The sequence below is a fragment of the Saccopteryx bilineata genome, chromosome 3 (genome assembly GCF_036850765.1).
Source record: "Saccopteryx bilineata isolate mSacBil1 chromosome 3, mSacBil1_pri_phased_curated, whole genome shotgun sequence".
In the NCBI taxonomy this organism is placed as follows: Eukaryota; Metazoa; Chordata; class Mammalia; order Chiroptera; family Emballonuridae; genus Saccopteryx; species Saccopteryx bilineata.
Window position 1 is genome coordinate 85363809 of NC_089492.1, and position 16104 is coordinate 85379912.

General features: G+C 48.1%; 1 protein-coding gene across 2 annotated transcripts in view; it reads left to right on the plus strand.

The window, feature by feature from the left end:
* Window positions 1-16104, plus strand: part of DPYSL5 (dihydropyrimidinase like 5) — a 97331-nt gene that overhangs the window by 30543 nt on the left and 50684 nt on the right. Inside the window, exons 2-3 of one of the 2 annotated variants that reach the window (XM_066266716.1) lie at window positions 3596-3695; window positions 7297-7561. In XM_066266716.1, coding sequence (XP_066122813.1) covers window positions 7301-7561 — 261 coding nt within the window. In that variant the 5' untranslated portion in view covers window positions 3596-3695; window positions 7297-7300. The remainder of the gene's footprint in view (window positions 1-3595; window positions 3696-7296; window positions 7562-16104) is intronic. The other variant, XM_066266715.1, reaches the window with a different exon arrangement.

The following is a 16104-nucleotide window of genomic DNA, read 5'->3' on the forward strand; positions in this document are numbered from 1 at the left end:
TTGTAACAGTGCTTGACATATTATTTTTGTTTACTGGTATGCTGTTCTTTTTTTTTAAGATCTTATTCATTTTAGAGAGGAGAGAGAGAGAGAGAAGGGGGGAGGAAGCATCAACTCCCATATGTGCTTTGACCAGGCAAGTCCTGGATTTTTTTTTCTTTTTCTTTTTTTTTTTATATATTTTTCTGAAGCTGGATACGGGGAGGCAGTCAGACAGACGGCATGTGCCCGACCAGGATCCACCCAGCATGCCCACCAGGGGGCGATGCTCTGCCCATCTGGGGCGTCACTCTGTTGCAACCAGAGCCATTCTAGCGCCTGAAGCAGAGGCCATAGAGCCATCCTCAGTGCCCAGGCCAACTTAGCTCCAATGGAGCCTTGGCTGCGGGAGGGGAAGAGAGAGACAGAGAGGAAGGAGAGGGGGAGGAGTGGAGAAGCAGATGGGCGCTTCTCCTGTGTGCCTTGGCTGGGAATCGAACCCGGGACTCCTGCACGCCAGGCCGACGCTCTACCACTGAGCCAACCGGCCAGGGCTAAGCCCCAGATTTTGAACTGGCGACCTCAGCGTTCCAGGTCAATACTTTATCCACTGTGCCACCACAGGTTGGGCTTTTTTTAGTTGTTGTTTTTATCTTAGAAAGGGAGAGAGAGAGAAACATTGATTTGTTATTTTACTTATTTATACAGTTATTGATTGTCTCTTGTACGTGTCCTGACCAGGGATGGAGCCCACAACCTTGGCATATTGGGATGACGCTGTTAAACAACTGAGCTATCCAGCCGGGGCCTGTTTTTCTTTTTAATTTTTAAATGTTTTATGGGATACATACAGAAAAGCGCAAAAATATATATGTAGAGTATAAAGAATAATTTAAAGTTACCTGTGTAACTCAACTCCCCCTGCACCCCAGGTAAAAGACTAGATCGAGTATACGCAGCTTTCAGGAGCCTTCCCCCACGGGCACCCCTCTCAGCTCAGCCCCACCGTGCCCCCCAGTGATAACCGTATCCTGACTTTTCTGAAAATCACTGCCTTGGTTTTTCTTCCTGGTTCTACTTAAGCAGTGTAATTCGCTTTTGCCCGATTTTGAATGTTATGTGAATGGAATCAGACCGTATTTACTAATTTGTGTCCTGCTGCTTTCCCTCGGTTGTTTGCGAGATGTTGTCTATGGCTGTATGTAGTCCCTACTCATTTTCATTTTAGAAAAAAAAGTAGAAGTTTTCTTCTCCCGCTCAATTTCTTTCCTAAATCTAGAAAGAAGCCCAAGTTTACAGGCAGCCCAGGTGTGCGGTACTTCCATCCTCAGGGAAACTCATTCTTGCCCCTGGAGCTGCCTTTCCGCACCCGCTCCTGAGGATGCAGGCTGCAGGCTGAGCAGAGCCGTTGGCCGTCTTCTGGCCTGGGTGGCGTTCTAGGAAACAGCCCCTCTGGGTCACTGACAGCCCTGGAGCGGCAGCTGCTGCCCTTACAAGGGAGATGATGGAATTCCTTCTGGGCCTGGAGACAGCTGGTGGGAGGGAGAAAGCACAGCAGGCCGAGGCATCTGCCAGGGGGTCTGCTAGGGGGAGGGTCAGCCAGGGGGAGGGCAGTGATGGAGGCTGTAGTCATGAGGGCCTGGTGTTCCCTGGCTCAGGCTTCAGTCGGGAGTCACACCTCCCTCTGCCCTGCGTCAGAGCCCTAGAGCAGCTGGGCTCAGGGAAGGAGGACTGAGCTCACACTTATAGCTCTTCGCTGGTGCTCGGCTTCCCTGAGCCTCGAATGAAAAGGCTCCTGGCCTCCCTGAGTGAGTGGGCACCTAAAAGGAGCGAGGTTGTTGCCCAGATGCCAAAGACCGAGCGTGTGTGGGCTCTGTCAACACACAGAGAAGTCTGTCCACACTCTCGGCTTTGTCTTCCAACAATTACCCCGTTTCTCTTATCACTAATCTGCTTGAACAAGTGGTCTGTAGCTCCACTTCTTACCACCCTCTCCTGGCTAATCCTTTGGAATTTGGCTTTTGCCCCCTACACATGGGTGGTGTTTGCTCAGTAAGCCCAGCCACACTGGGCCAGGCCAGGTCAGATGAAGCCACGAGATTAAAGCCTCTTACTTGGTCTTAGCCTGTTAAGGACTCATTCTTGCCAGACTTACCGGTATATCACCTGCCCAGAGGCCAGGCTCATCTCTGGGCTTCACTGTGGCTGTTCCTTTGTCCTAAGCTTGTTTTCACGTTTTCTCAGAAGCAAGCCCTCGTTCACCGTGTGCGTGTTGGCGCCCATCACATGGACAGATGGACGTGTTCACCTCCTTTCCTGTAACTGTCCTGAAGACGCTGCCCAGGGCCTGGGCTGTTGCCTGTAGTCTCACCCTCTCCTGACCTGTTGGGTCTCATCCTACTTTCTCTGCTGTGAGGCAATAAAGGCTGTGAGGCCTTCCAGACTCAGATGCTTTATGGGTCTTCCACAGATAGTTCCCAATTGCAAGCACCTTGGGCCAGCCCTCACCTGGCACCCGGGGGCTCCATTCTTCCCAGCCCTGGGTGAATGGAAACAGGACCTGTGGGACATTAGAGGCCTCCTGGCTAGCCAGTTAGGTGCAGAAATAGGTTACAGCTACCAGAGGAAGGGTTCAGTATGTCTCAGGGTGAGTGTGACATCGGCCACTGCCTCTCTGCCCTCTGTGTGCTACTCCTCAGCCTGACTGGCCCTTCTTCCTGTCCTGGTTCCTAGTCTCCAGGTCCCCTCTTGTCCATGGAGATGCCCAAGCCCCAGATGAGAGATGGGCCTTCCCCAGTTCTCCTCCACAGCCAGTTTCTACTTACAGAATACTTCAAAATGTTTTGCACAAAACTTCCAGGTGACCAAAATCAGACCCACCACTTCCACCAGCCCTGCTGGACACTGACACTGACCCTGACCCAAGCTGGAGAGGAATCCAGAAGAGCTGGGACTCTGGGAATTTCTGGGTGGTTGATTGGGAAAGGTGCAGTTGGTTTGGACAGGTTGGGTGGTGAGTTCATAGGTGTTTGTATCATTCTTTATACCTTACACGTATAATATAAATATCATTAAATCTACTCAAGAGTTGATAAGCCTGACCGGGCAGTGGCGCATTGGCTAGAGCATCGGATTGGGATGCAGAGGACCCAGGTTTGAAACCCCAAGGTCACTGGCTTGAGCATAGGGTCACTGGCTTGAGCCCAAGGTTGCTGGCTTAAGCAAGGGGTCACTAGCTCTGCTGAACCGCCCCCCCCCCCCCAGTCAAGGCACATATGAGAGGAGCAATCAATGAACAACTAAGGTGCTGCAACAAAGAATTGATGCTTCTCATCTCTCTCCCTTCCTGTCTGTCTGTCCCTATCTGCCCCTCTCTCTGTCTGTCACATGCACACACACACAAAAAAAGAGTTGATAAAGCTAGTTATGAAATAATTATAAAATTATACTGTGCCTTAATATTAAGATAGTCTAGAGCTTTACTATTAAGAAAGCTATTTACTATTTTTAAAATTAAATTTATTGGCTTAAACCCTTGGTTATTTCCCTCTCACTTCAAAGTTCTCTTTTTGGCTTTTGTGTTCTGTTGAACCTTTAATGTGTTCTCATTTTTCAGCTCAGAGAGGCTCCCTCTCCCGAACCACCCCGGACACTGCAGGTGTAAGCACCGCCGCCCCTGTAGAGACTGCTCACCCATCGCTTCGCTTCTTTCCCAGGTGCTGATCTGAGGAAGAAAAGTAGCTGCCGGTTTTCATTGTCTTTGCCAAACCACCGCTGCTGCTTGCCCTTTGATCCTTTAACAAATGTCATCTGCTTGGAGCAAGAGAAAAGCCATGCCATTCAGTGTGTCCCCAGTGACCCAGGCTGGCTTCACTACCCCTCCAGTTACTACCCCAGGCTACCATTAGGATTGGCTTAAATGCCACAGGTCCTTTGTGTCACAGGGCAGTTGTGTAGCCCTCATCTTCTGCGTTCCTTGATATCAAAGTGACCACTTGTCTGTAAAATCACATTGTCTATGGATTCTACAAAAAGATGAAATGTGAGACTTAAACCAATGCCTACTAAAAAAGAGGAAATATATGTCTGAAACCAATCCCTATCAAATTAATTTGAAGGTCATTATGTAAGAAGGTCTTTATGCAAGAAGGTCTTTTGCACCATTCTGGCCCCGCATGTCTGCGCCAAGCCCCCAATTCCCCTGGCGCCTGGGCTGCTGGCAGGACAGACTGTGCGGCTCTCCTTGTCTTGCACCTCCCTGCAGGCACCGGGGAACTGTGGCAGGTGATGACAGAATCAGGCAATCCCAAAACACAGTGTTGGGGTTGTCATTTTCTTGGCAGGGCTAACACTGCGCGCCTTCTAGGACTATCGGGTGTGTGCATTTCATGAACAAGAAGCAGCAGCTGCCATAACCTTGACTCCCCTCAGCGGGATGCCCCTGTGCCGTTCTGCCTTGGGTTCTGCCTTGGGTTCTGCCTTGGAACAGCTCAGCAGCAGTAAAAAAGGCAGGAGGGTTGGGCGGTGCGGGAAATTTTCTGTTATCCAGCAGGTCAGTTATTGGATAGCAGATAGCAATAACTGTTACTTATTTAAACAGGAAGAGGCTTTCTGATGAAAGACTGCACTCCCAGGTTATAGTGTTATCCCCCACCCCCCACCCCGAAGTCTCTTTCCCCAGCTTGTACATCATCTAATGTATCACGGCTTCAGGAGCACAAGAAACCCTTGCCACAGAATCAGGAAATTGGGGGATACAGGATGTGTACATTTGGGTAAATCTTGGCATATCAAATGTATCCACCATCTTGTTATGGAAGGCATCAGTGCTTCCCTGAATAACTTGTAAAAATTTTAAGAGCTTTATATTTGCAGCATAATACCACCACCCTGTTAGTCCTAGGATGGCTCCCTTTGATTCAAGGTCACTGTTGGTGAAATCTAACAGACTGAAGGGTAGACTTGATGAAACTATATGGCTCTAGAATTCCTTATCTCTTACTTATTTTTTTCTAACAGCATTTAGTTATCTGGCATACTTTCCATTTCTGCCTGGGAGGACAGACAGGGGATTTGGATTCTTTCATTTACCTAGGCAAAATAGCTGGATGAACAAAGTTTTTGGTTAAACAAGTAGGAATGTGGGATACAGCCAGAAGTCTTTAAAGGAGGTGACATTATTTTAGGACCCAGTTATTATGATGATTTGATTATAATGTTCATTTCTGTCTAATGTGATGTCTTAGTCAGCTTAAGCTGCTATAATAATACCATAACTGTTTGGCTTGAACAACAGAAACTCATTCCTCACAATTCTGAAGGCTGGGCTGTCCAGGATCAAGGTGCCAACCAGTTTAATTCCTGGTGAGATCTTTCTTGCTTGCTTGTAGTCGGTCATCTTCTCTGTGTCCTCATATGGTGGACAGAGAAAGAGATCTCATGTCTCTTTGTATAAGGGCATTTATGGGGGCTCCACCGTCATGACTTAAATACCTCCCAAACATCCCATCTCCAAATATCATCACACTGGGATTAGGGCTTCAACATATGAATGTGAGGGGGACATAAACATTCTGTCTGTTGCATCAAGTTAGCCAGTGGACCAATATCACATTTTGGAATAAAAAGGGTAATTGGAAGCATCATAAATTAGTAAAACTGACACTGACCCTCTCTAGATCATGACCACTGACTAGAACATTCTTTGAATATGCTGTCCCAACCAGAGCAGAGGGAAAGACAGTAGCTTGCGCAGTGCTTAAGAGCAGATACTTTAACAATTGTGCTCAAGTTCTTTTCCTTTGTGGGAACTCTTTTAAGAGGTCCAAGGTATCTCCCCACCCACCTCACTCTGTTATGTTCACACACTTGGACACGCAGACAGCAGGCATGCTGTGGAAAAAGATGCCAGTAGCATCTTTCCTTTTTTTGTGTAGCAAAGATTAGCAGAGAAAATCGTAGGAATGAAGTGTGAATGAGGTTACTGGAGGAGGTGAGAAACATAATGACTGTCAACAGCAAGGGGGCTTAAACAGCAGAAATTTATTTTCTCACAGTTCCGGAGGCTGAAAGTCTGAATCAGGGTGCTGTGGTCTTGTTCTGGTGAGGATTCGTTTCCTGGCTGGTAGATGGCCATCTTGTCTTCTCTCTGTATCCACACATGGCCTTTTGTGCATGCTCATGGTGCACAGGGGTGGGAGGGGCAGGAGAGAGAGCACTCTGGTGTCTCTACTTATGAGGATACCAATCCTGTCTCATCAGGGCCTCACCCTTATGACCTTGTTTAACCTTAAAAACTTCCTTAGAAACCGCAGCTCCAAATACAGCCATACTGGACATTTGGGAGGACACAGTCAGTTCATAATAGCTTTGAAGACAACCATGTGGCTTTCAGTCCCTACTCTGTTATAAACTAGTTGTGTGACTTTGAGGAAGTTCATTAGCTTTTAAAAATATGGATACATGGGATAGATGGTGACAGAGAGACTTGACTTGGGGTGGTGAACACATAATGCAATATGATGTATTATGGAATTGTGCATCCATATAATTGGATACCTGTATAATTTTATTAACCAATGTGAACCCAGTAAATTTAATAAAAATTTTAAAATATTTTCTGGTGACCCAACCTGAACCAAATAAATCTGAATCTCTAGGGGTGGGGCTCAAGCATAGGTACTCTTCAAAAGCTCCTTAGATGAGCTTATTATGTGCACGCAGCTGAGGTAGTGGACTTTTTGAGACAAATAGAGGAGGGTAAACAGAAGCAAAATCCGTCTGAAGAATGATATGAATTAAACAGCTGTGAGGCTTGGAGGATTTGGCTCTCTGAGACACGCCCCAGGAGCCTCTGATGTCTTCAGGACCATGTGGTACGGAGGGACATTGGTCATCCAAGGCATCTGGGTTTGACTCAGCTACTTAGTAGCCATACATTCCTTACTCAGCAGTTTCAGCCTTCTCAGCTGTAAAATGCCAATCCTCAGGTTTTCTCTGGAATAAAATGAGATAGTAGATATGGAAAGGCTGTAGAACCCACATGGCATTTCAAGAAGGCAAATATTGATGTGTCCTTGGGCCCCAGCTTCACCCTGATGGCCACTGCGTCTTGGTTCCCAATAAGTCCGGCTGTGAGGTCAGCGACCCCAGCTGGCTGTAGGACCAGCGCCCTCAGGCTGTGGAGAAACTTCCTCCTCATCCCTACTCACTTAACTCTGCCCGTAGAGTGTGGGCTCTGATGGGAAAGGGTGCGAGCTTGGTGACAGTGGGAAGGGACTTTGACCTTGACCAGTGTCCCCTTCTCATCTTCCATAGGAACATGCTTGCCAATTCAGCCAGTGTGCGGATTCTCATCAAGGGAGGCAAGGTGGTGAATGATGACTGCACCCATGAGGCTGATGTCTACATTGAGAATGGCATCATCCAGCAGGTGGGCCGTGAGCTCATGATCCCCGGAGGGGCCAAGGTGATTGATGCCACTGGGAAACTGGTGATCCCCGGAGGCATCGACACCAGCACCCACTTCCACCAGACCTTCATGAACGCCACGTGTGTGGATGACTTCTACCACGGGACCAAGGTAATGATCCTCTTTGTTCAAAGTGCCTTCTGCTTTGGCTTATTCTGTTTCTGGGGCTGCTCCAGATTAGACCCCTGTGAACAAGGTGCTCCCACTGTATTGCTAATAGGAAAAGGGTGCTCTCAATGGGGTCACTGTGCCAGCTAAAACTGGAAGTTCCAGGCTAGGTGTCATGGATTTCCGTGATTATGGAAAAGGGTATATATGTATATTTAGGCCTGTTTTGCTGATTACATTGCTTATCGATGTACCCAAGCTGGGAACTGGCTTTATATTTTTATGTCATATAATATAGACCTAGAGGAAGAAGAGAATTAGCAGGTGTTTGTTTTTGTGCTTTAATGTGGTGGGGGACTAGAGGTTGATCTGATGAACTCCTTTATGAAAAACTAAATTAATTCCCTAAAGATTGTGAAAAATAGGTGTGCTGCTTCTAGATTACTTCAGTGGCAGAAAATATGAAACAGACATAGCTAGCTATCTTTTATTACCTCTCCTAGCTTGTTCATTATTTAAAAAAAATTTTTTTTTATTTATTCATTTTAGAGAGGGGAGAGAGAGAGAGAGAGAGAAAGGGGGGAGGAGCAGGAAGCATCAACTCCCATATGTGCCTTGACCAGGCAAGTGCAGGGTTTCGAACCGGTGACCTCAGTGTTCCAGGTTGAAGCTTTATCCACTGCACCACCACAGGTCAGGCAAACTTGTTCATTATTTTTAAAAACAGCTTGAGAAATTCTGGTAGTGGGTCCTCTTTCAGAAGGAGTTATCATGGACAACATTTAAGTTATTGAACTGAGGCTCAACTACTGGGAATGTATGTTTCTGAATACAAAATACAAAAATTCAGACCTGTGAAACTAATGAATTAGGAGGAAATTAGATTTTGCAAAAGGAACCACAAGTGGGCTGTTTTGCCTTTCCACTGTGCTCCAGAACCTCTGCCTTTGCCGTCACCTCTCCACATTGTAATTATCTGTCACATTCCAGCCTGTCTTTGGACACCAGATGATGGGCTTCTTAAAGGGCATATTCTGCTTTCCCAGAGCCTGGCAATGACCTGAAACTACAGTAGGTACCCAGGAAAGGTTTGTTGAATGAATGAGTGAATGATGCTTACCCGTGTGGGCCTCCATACCCAGCTACATATCAGAGTCACCTATGAAGATTTTTAAAATACAGAATTGAATCAAAATTTCAAAGGCGATGAGCCCCTGACCTTGGCAGCAGCATCTTGTCCTGTCTGATTTACAGAGGACTTGGCCTGTAATACTTCCTGGGCAAGAAGGATCCACCAGCTCTTGTAACTGCAGTCCTCTGTCCTATTTTAGCCCATAGCCTCAAATACTCCACGGGCCTGTTCTGCCTGGAGCTCTCAGGGAGCCCTTTCCCCCTGGGATCCATCTTCCTGGGGGCACAGGTGTTCCTGCTGCCAGGCAGCCACTGACAAGGCTCCCTAAACCTACCCTGAAGAGCCCAGATGGGGCTGCTGGTCTTGGAACCACAGCTGTATGGGCTGGCCCACCACAGGTAGATGGCCATTAAAGTTTCCCAGAAGCTATGCCCCTTCCTAATCCAGGAGCAACAGACCAACCCCTGGAAGGCTGTGCTGAGGCCAGGATGCTCCCAAGCTTAATACCTTGGCATCTGAGGCCGCCCCTGCCCATTCTAGCTGAGCCCAGGGAAGACAGGTGATGCTTGGCTGAGGGGATGGGAGCCCCATCCTCATAAACTTGCAGGGTCCTCTTGGCATCAGGCCCTTTCTGAAGTGAGTAAGCCTGTCCAGTTCACCATCCCATGCACTTGGGCCAGGCGAGGCCTGGGTTGTTTGTGGTTATTGTTGTTATTTTTCTTGAAGTACAGCATACATGCCAAGAAGTGCACAAATATTAAGTGTACAGAATTATCACCGCTGAGCACACCCTGGTGACTAGCACCCAGATTGAGACACCAAACAGTGCCAGCCCCTCCGTGTGCCCCATCCTGGTCAGAAATCCTCACCAAAGATAACCGCTATCCCGACTTCTAATACCATAAGTTGCTGTTTTTTTCTAATGATAGCTAAGTTGAAATATATTTCACATACAATATAATTCACTATTTAAATTGTAGAAATCAATGATTTTTAATATATTCACCATAAGTTGGTTTTGACTAAGTAAATGAAATCAGGCAGTGTGTACCTTTGTGTTGCCTTCCTTTGCTCAACAGTATTTGTGAAATTCACCTAAGCTGTTATGTATCATTTACTTTCTTTGCTTTATAGTATTCCACTGTATTTTATACCACATATAGCCCTTACTCATTCTGCTATCAGTGGGCATTTGGGTAGTTGCTAGTTTGAAGCTATGACAAACACTGTTGCTGTGAGTGTTCTCATATATGTCTTTTTTTTTTTTTTTTTTTTTTTTTTTGTATTTCTCTGAATCTGGAAACGGGGAGAGACAGTCAGACAGACTCCCGCATGCGCCCGACCGGGATCCACCCAGCACGCCCACCAGGGGGCGACGCTTTGCCCCTCTGGGACATCGCTCTGTCGCGACCAGAGCCACTCTAGCGCCTGGGGCAGAGGCCAAGGAGCCATCCCCAGCGCCCGGGTCATCTTTGCTCCAACGGAGCCTTGGCTGCGGGAGGGGAAGAGAGAGACAGAGAGGAAGGAGAGGGGGAGGGATGGAGAAGCAGATGGGCGCTTCTCCTGTGTGCCCTGGCCGGGAATCGAACCCGGGACCTCTGCACGCCAGGCCAATGCTCTACCACTGAGCCAACCAGCCAGGGCTCATATATGTCTTTTGGCAGATGTGTATGCACCCATTTCTGTTGGGCATATTCCTAGGAGTGGAATTGCTAGGCCATAGGGTACATATGTTCCGCTTTAGGAAATACTCCTAAATCATTTTCCAAACTGATTGTAACAATGTATACTCCCAGCAGTCATGTCAGAGAGGTCCCAGTATTTACCATCAACATAATGATGATACCCACACACTGGTCCCTGTTGGGGTACCTTCTGTAGCACGCTCAGACCTTGCACCAAAACTTGTAGCTTTCTGGTAACTTTCCCCACTTGGGAGACCTTAGTCCAGGGCCAGATGCCACACTGTCACTATTCTGTCTACCAGTCTCGGAAGGCAAGCTGGCCTTCTTTGTCTTATTTTGCACACTGTCATCTGCCTGGGCCTCATTAGTCAGGAGTGACAGCTTTTCCCCTGAGAGCCTTCAGCTCTTTATAGCCACTGAAGACCTCTGCACATGCATCTCTGTGCAAGGTGGTGGGGAACTCTTGATCTTTTCCAGGCCTCTCATCCACAGGAGCAGCTGCCTCTGGAAAACACATAAAAGCCCCTGTGTGATGAAAGGCCCAGCCCTCCCAGTTCCCGCAGACCCAGGCTACTCCGACACACCCCACCCGTGTTAGGACGTAGTTGTGGGGAATTAAGGGCCCAGAGACCCCAAGCTGCCCTGCTTGCTGCTCTTCCTTAAACAGACCCTTTGGTTATATCCATCCCCTGGGCAAGATCGCACCTTGTTCTTGTGCCCCGGATCAAATTGAACTCTGTTTCTTTTTTTTTTTTTAATTATTTATTCATTTTAGAGGAGAGAGAGAGAGAGAGAGAGAGAGAGAGAGAGAGAAGGGGGGAGGAGCAGGAAGCATCAACTCCCATATGTGCCATGACCAGTCAAGCCCAGGGTTTTGAACCGGCGACCTCAGCATCCTAGGTCGACGCTTGATCCACTGTGCCACCACAGGTCAGGCGAGCTCTGTTTCATAACGTAGCCATGACCCAGTCGTCCCTGGGCCCCTTCAGTAGACCCTTCCCAGAGTCTTGCCTGTGGCCTCCCATCCCCCTAAGGACTGGCTTCCTGCCCCTCCCTTCCAGGATTTCCCCTCCACATTTGTGCTTCTACTGCTGGATAGTTTGGCTTCCTCTTTCCTCTAGTTCCTGACAGTCTCCTGAGGACAGAAAATGCTCCCCGGTTGCAAAGCTGCTCCCCGGGACGTGTGGGTTTAATTATTCACACGGCCGTGGCTCTCACAGAGTCTGCACCCTGATAGATTGTCTCTGACCTACTTAGTACCTTCTAAGAAAGGTAGCAGTGGATTCATCTGAAGCACCTGGGTGTATAATGGAGTAATAATTGCAAGGAAAAGCTCACCCAAGTGATTAGCCTAGAGAAAAAGAGAGATCAGGTTGTGTCTTTTTGTTCTTGTCTGACAGATCCGTGGAGCCTTTAACTCTGCACCCCCTACGCTCTTGCGGGCTTGTCTGTTTGGCAGCAGCAGCCATGGCTTTGGAAAATAGGACTGTGGAAAGCCTGGCCCATCCAGGAGCATCTGGGTCTCTATTGTACCGGGTCTAAAGGGATTTCTCTAGCACTGCTTTAACACTCACTCCGCCTGCTTTGCCTCTGTTGGAGCTGGGGCAGGCTCTGCCTGGCTCCACTGGCTCCTAGTCTGATGCTCACAGCTGGTCACTTGATCCTCGCCTCAACCCACACCCTTCCAACCTTTAGACCCCGCCCTCCCGGAGGCCCAGTACCTGGGTTTCCAGAGGTGCCAGGACTACTTATTAATATTGCAGACTGCACTGAAGTCAGAGGTTCTCTTCTGTGGGGAGGTGAGGAGATGGGGGAGGAGAGAGAACTGGTAATGCCAACCGGCATTAGTAAAGTTCTAGAATTCCAGGTGGGTCGGTGGGTCTTTTTTTTTTTTTTTTTAAGTGGGTCTTTTATTATTCTGCTTAACTTGTAAGTTATATTTATTTTTTGGTATATATCTACTATTGCATAATAAAGAATGTTAGTGCACCCACCAATGGCTCTCAGTGGCCAGGTGGGAATATCGGAATCAGGCTTTTTAGACCACAGCACAACCCCTTCACTGAGACGCTGCTGGAGGGGGCAGGCCTGGACAGTGGAAACAAGCTTCCTAGATGCCTCTTCTGCCTCCTGCTCCTCCAAAAACATGTTAATAACCACTGTCGAGGCCAATGGTTTTCAAGCCTTGGCAGCAAATTACATTTAGAACAATTTGGGGGATTTAAAATTTAAATGATACTAGCCCTGGCTGGATAGCTTAGTTGGTTAGAGCATAGAGGTTGCTGGTTTGGTCCCCGGTCAGGGCACATACAGGAACAATTTGATGTTCCTGTGTGTGTCTCTCTCTCTCCCTCCCTTCCTCTCTCACTGAAATCAATCAATAAGAAAAAATATTTAAAAGTAAATAAATAAATAAAATTAAATGATACTAGTGTCCACACCCCACTCCAGACCAATGAAATCAATGTTTCTAGGTCTGCCTCTCCCCCATCAGTATTTTTTTATTTTATTTTACTTTATTATTATTTTTTTTTACAGAGACATTGAGAAGGATAGATAGGGACAGACAGACAGGAACAGAGAGAGATGAGAAGCATCAATCATCAGTTTTTCGTTGCGACACCTTAGTTGCTCATTGATTGCTTTCTCATATGTGCCTTGACCATGAGCCCTCAGCAGACTGAGTAACCTCTTGCTCAAGCCAGCGACCTTGGTTCCAAGCTTTGCTCAAACCAGATGAGCCTGTGCTCAAGCTGGCGACCTTGGGTCTTGAACCTGGGTCCTCCGCATCCCAGTCCGACGCTCTATCCACTGTGCCACCGCCTGGTCAGGCCCCCATCAGTATTTTTAAAGCATCTCTGGTGATTCTAACACTGGCAGGCACATTATTAAGGAACTCTCCCAACTATTCTAAATGGCACATTGTCCTGGCTATTACATCTGTCACCCAGCTGACCCTCGCCTACGTCCCAGTGCTGACATATGAATACCTTTTGAAAGCTTGGGGCTGCCTTGCCCTTGCCAGTCTTGTTTGTTTGCTTGTCTCCTTTTTACCTTCCAGGGTCCCATCTTCGGAATCCCAAACCCCACCCTGTATTTCTAAGTTTCCCTAGCCCTGTGTTCTGCCCTCCTGTCTATACCCCATAGAAACGATCAGTGAGAGAAGTTGGCCATGGTAGAGGTGTCATCAAACAGAAGTCTGGCTGGGTCTCTCCCTCTTCCTTGCAGGCCCAGAGACTCCCTTTTGTCTGTGCCAGAGCCATCTGGTCACAGAGACAGCCTCCTACTAACTCAAAATCAGTAGCAGCAGGACATCTATTCTTGCAGTCAACCTACAGTGGAAGCTAAATTCTAACCAGAAGGTTTCATTAGCCAGCATGAAGGTCCAGTGGCGTAAGTAAGCTAGGATGGCCTGTCACATCCCAGCCCCTGTGGAAGGTCCTGAGACTCCTTCTCCTACTGCAGAGGACTGGACCCTACCTGGCTGATTCCTGAGTTACAACAGACTGCAACACAAATGAATTTCCTTGGGTGTCCCACCTGCCAACATTCTTACCAAGGCTCCCATTTATCCATTGGGCAGGCTGTGAGCTATTTGCCTTTGAAAGTTGCTTTCTTGGAATGAAAACATTAGATGCTTCTCATTTCCTTTCTTATAGCTTGACTCCAGTATTCTGTTTAATTCTGACTAAAATGTCTTTTTGGTCTTTTATAAAGTTCTGCAATAACATTTCCTATATGATCTTGCTTATTAATTGATGTTCCCAAGTTCACGTAGGTCTGTAAAAAGCTGGAAGGGACCTTAGAATCTAGCCCCACCCTCCCATTAACAAGAGGATGAATGAGTTGCCCCAAATCCCAGAGGTAGTTGGACCAGAATGCAAGTTCCTCAGTCTGAGGCCCTTTTTACCACATTGCTCAGGGGCTCCTGAAACCCGAGAGCTGGACTATCACCCCTTTCAAACAGTCTGTGACTTCCTGATGGGTTTCACACAGTTTCCTTGACGCTGTGGCTCTGAACTTGCCTGGACCAGAGGAAAGTGGCACAGAGCTGACTTGCACCTGGCAGACAGTGGAGTGAGCTCTCTGCCTCCCTGAGACAGCGCTTTATAAAACACCACTTGTCCCTGGAGGAGTAACATTGATGTCAGTGCCTTAGAGCCAACAGCTTTACCATTTACAAGTGATTGTGGTGAGGATTAATGAGGTGATGCATGAGCAACACTTCACACAGTCCCCGACACACAGTACGAGGTTTTTTTGTTTGTTTGTTTTTTTCGAAGCTGGAACCGGGAAGAGACAGTCAGACAGACTCCCGCATGCGCCCGACCAGGATCCACCCGGCATGCCCACCAGGGGCGATGCTCTGCCCACCAGGGGGAGATGCTCTGCCCCTCCGGGGGGTCGCTCTGCCGCGACCAGAGCCACTCTAGCGCCTGGGGCAGAGGCCAAGGAGCCATCCCCAGCGCCCGGGCCATCTTTGCTCCAATGGAGCTTTGGCTGCGGGAGGGGAAGAGAGAGACAGAGAGGAAGGGGGGGGTGGAGAAGCAAATGGGCGCTTCTCCTATGTGCCCTGGCCGGGAATCGAACTCGGGTCCCCCGCACGCCAGGCCGACGCTCTACCGCTGAACCAACTGGCCAGGGCCCACAGTACGAGTTTGATAAATGTTGGTCCTCAGGCCGTGACTACCTGCTTCCACCCAAGCCTGGCTTTGGCTCTCTCTCTTCCAGTCTCTTAGGTGACTCAATCCACCCACTTTGACTTTGTGACGAAGTCAACAAAGCTGTCCATCTAGTGCTTGTGCCGCCTGTGTGCCTGGGCCTGCTGCTGCCACACTGTGCCCGTTCTTCCTGCTGAGCTGCTGCCCTCTGGCCTGGCTGTGCTGGTTGGATCAGCAGAGCTGGGTTCCTCTTCCCTTGGTCTTCTCTGACTCATCCACAGTCGCACTAGAACTTCGTGGGTGCTTCGTGATGTGCCCTCCCTCCCCAGCCACCTGGAGGACATCCCTTCTTCTACCTCTTCTGGTCACAGCTCATGCCCTCACAGGGGTTGTATTAATTTTCTACTATTTTGTAACTAATAACCATGAATTTAGCAATTTAAAACAATACCCATTTATGCGTTCACAATTCTGTAGGTCCAAAGTCTGGTTGCAGTGTGACTAGGTTCTCTGCTCAAGGATGCAATCAAGGTGTCAACTGGGCTGTGTTCTCATCCAGAGTTCAGGGTCTTCTGCTAATTTCTTGTGATCATAGCCAAATTCAGTTTTTTGCAGTTCAAAGACTCAAGGGCCCGAATCCTTGCTGGCGATCAGCTAGGGGCTGATCTCCACTCCTAGAGGCTGTCAGTGTTGCTTGCTATGTGGCCCCTGCATCTTCAAAGCTAGCAACACAGACTCTCACTTTGAATCCCTCTCACACTTCAGATCCCTCTAGAATCTCTTCTACCAGGAAGAACGTGTCCCTTTAAGAGCTCACCTGATTAGCTCAGGCCCACTGAGATAATCTTTTCTATAAGTCAACTGTGTCATATAACATAACTTAATTATGGGTATGGCACTCCATCTATTCACAGGGTCCCCCCCACTCTGAATAGGGGGAAATTGTACAGCGTGTAGGTCACCGGGAGTCATCTGCCTACTCTATGGTAGTCACATATCGTACAAAAACGTGGCCATCCTATAGACTTTGTGCTGGTACATCTCCATGTCATCAATTTTACTTAAACT